Genomic DNA, 1,510 nt, shown 5'->3' with positions numbered 1-1,510 from the left:
GGTAGAAATTATTAATTTACATATAACGAACATCTTCACAAGAATTTATCCCAGTTACACAATTAATATGAATCCAAAGAGTTTCATGAAGTATATAGACCACACTTTTGTCACATACTGATGTTATATACACAAATATATGAATGCCCAACTGTATATGTGAACTCCTTATAAATTGCCCTTGGGTCTACCCAGTCATTGTCTGGACTGTTCTGTCCTTCTGTGCTGATCCTGTATGCACCTTTATTGTCTGATCCACCAGCTTTTATGCACCTCTTAGTTATGGATAACCCAGATTTACTATGTCATGTCATTTGTAATCTGAAACAACTTTTCTGCTCCACAACTTTCTCATGGCATTTTTAACTTCTGCATTCCTCACTGTGTAGATAAATGGGTTTAGCATGGGGGTGATAAGAGTGAAAAATATAGTCACAGCTTTATCCATTGGAAAAGTGGTCACTGGTCGAAGATACATGAAAATGCATGGAACAAAAAATAAGATGACAACGGTGATGTGAGAACTACAAGTAGAGAGAGCTTTGCGTCTCCCTGCAGAACTGTAACTTTTTAGGGAGTGCAGGATGATAACATAAGAACACATCAACATGATAAAGCTAATCATGGAAATTAGCCCTCCATTTGCAGCAATCAGGAGACCAACAATGAAGGTATCTGTGCAGGCAAGTTGGATCACAGGGATGATGTCACATAAAAAGTGATCTATGACATTAGGTCCACAGAATGGGAGCCACAGTGTGATAAGGATTTGTCCTGTTGAATGTAGGAAGCCAACTATCCAGGCCAATCCCACCAGGACACAACATAATTGATGATTCATTATAGTAGTATAATGCAAGGGTTTGCAGATAGCCACGTATCGGTCAAAGGCCATTACAATGAGGAGGACAATCTCAGAGGCACCCAAAACATGTTCAATAAATACTTGTGTCATACACCCATTGAAAGAAATTGTTTTCTTCTCACATAATAAATCTGCAAGCATTTTGGGGACAATTGAAGATGAATAACAGGCATCAATTAAAGACAAGAAAGAAAGGAAGAAATACATTGGAGAACTCAGAGTCTGACTAGAGGTTATGGTGATCACAATGAGAACATTGCCCAACACAGTAATGATATAGGTCATTAAAATGATTAAAAATAATATTCTCTGCATCTCAGGATTTTTTATAAGACCCAATAGGATAAATTCAGTCACATTGTTCCTGTTTTCCATGTCACTTTTATATTAATGCAGAATTCAGAGGCAAATATCAGGTGGTCCTGAATGTAGATGGCTCCTAATGAATCCAAGTTTTCTATTTTTGTCAAGACACTTTTTTCCACTCTATGCCTATATGGAGAAACCAAGATCATATAGCTCGCAATTAAAAAATTCAGATTTTTTTATTGCATATTCAGTCAATAACAACAACTAGTATACTATATTATCCAATAAGCCTTAAGATAACTAATTGTGACATCTTATTCTTTTTATTTCACCACA

At 36.2% G+C, this 1,510-nt stretch overlaps 1 protein-coding gene across 1 annotated transcript; it reads right to left on the bottom strand.

The window, feature by feature from the left end:
• Nucleotides 1–310: 310 nt before the first annotated feature.
• Nucleotides 311–1,240, bottom strand: LOC141545785 (olfactory receptor 4C12-like). Its single transcript, XM_074273043.1, has one exon. The coding sequence runs from the start codon at nt 1,238–1,240 to the stop codon at nt 311–313; it is 930 nt and encodes a 309-aa protein (XP_074129144.1).
• Nucleotides 1,241–1,510: the final 270 nt, after the last annotated feature.

Source organism: Sminthopsis crassicaudata, chromosome 6, assembly GCF_048593235.1.
Source record: "Sminthopsis crassicaudata isolate SCR6 chromosome 6, ASM4859323v1, whole genome shotgun sequence".
Taxonomy (NCBI): domain Eukaryota; kingdom Metazoa; phylum Chordata; class Mammalia; order Dasyuromorphia; family Dasyuridae; genus Sminthopsis; species Sminthopsis crassicaudata.
This window is presented reverse-complemented; position numbering and strand designations above follow the sequence as displayed.

What these genes read in the sequence shown, in the direction of transcription:
- LOC141545785 (XM_074273043.1), bottom strand. Translation starts at nt 1,240, where the DNA reads ATGGAAAACAGGAACAATGTGACTGAATTTATCCTATTGGGTCTTATA.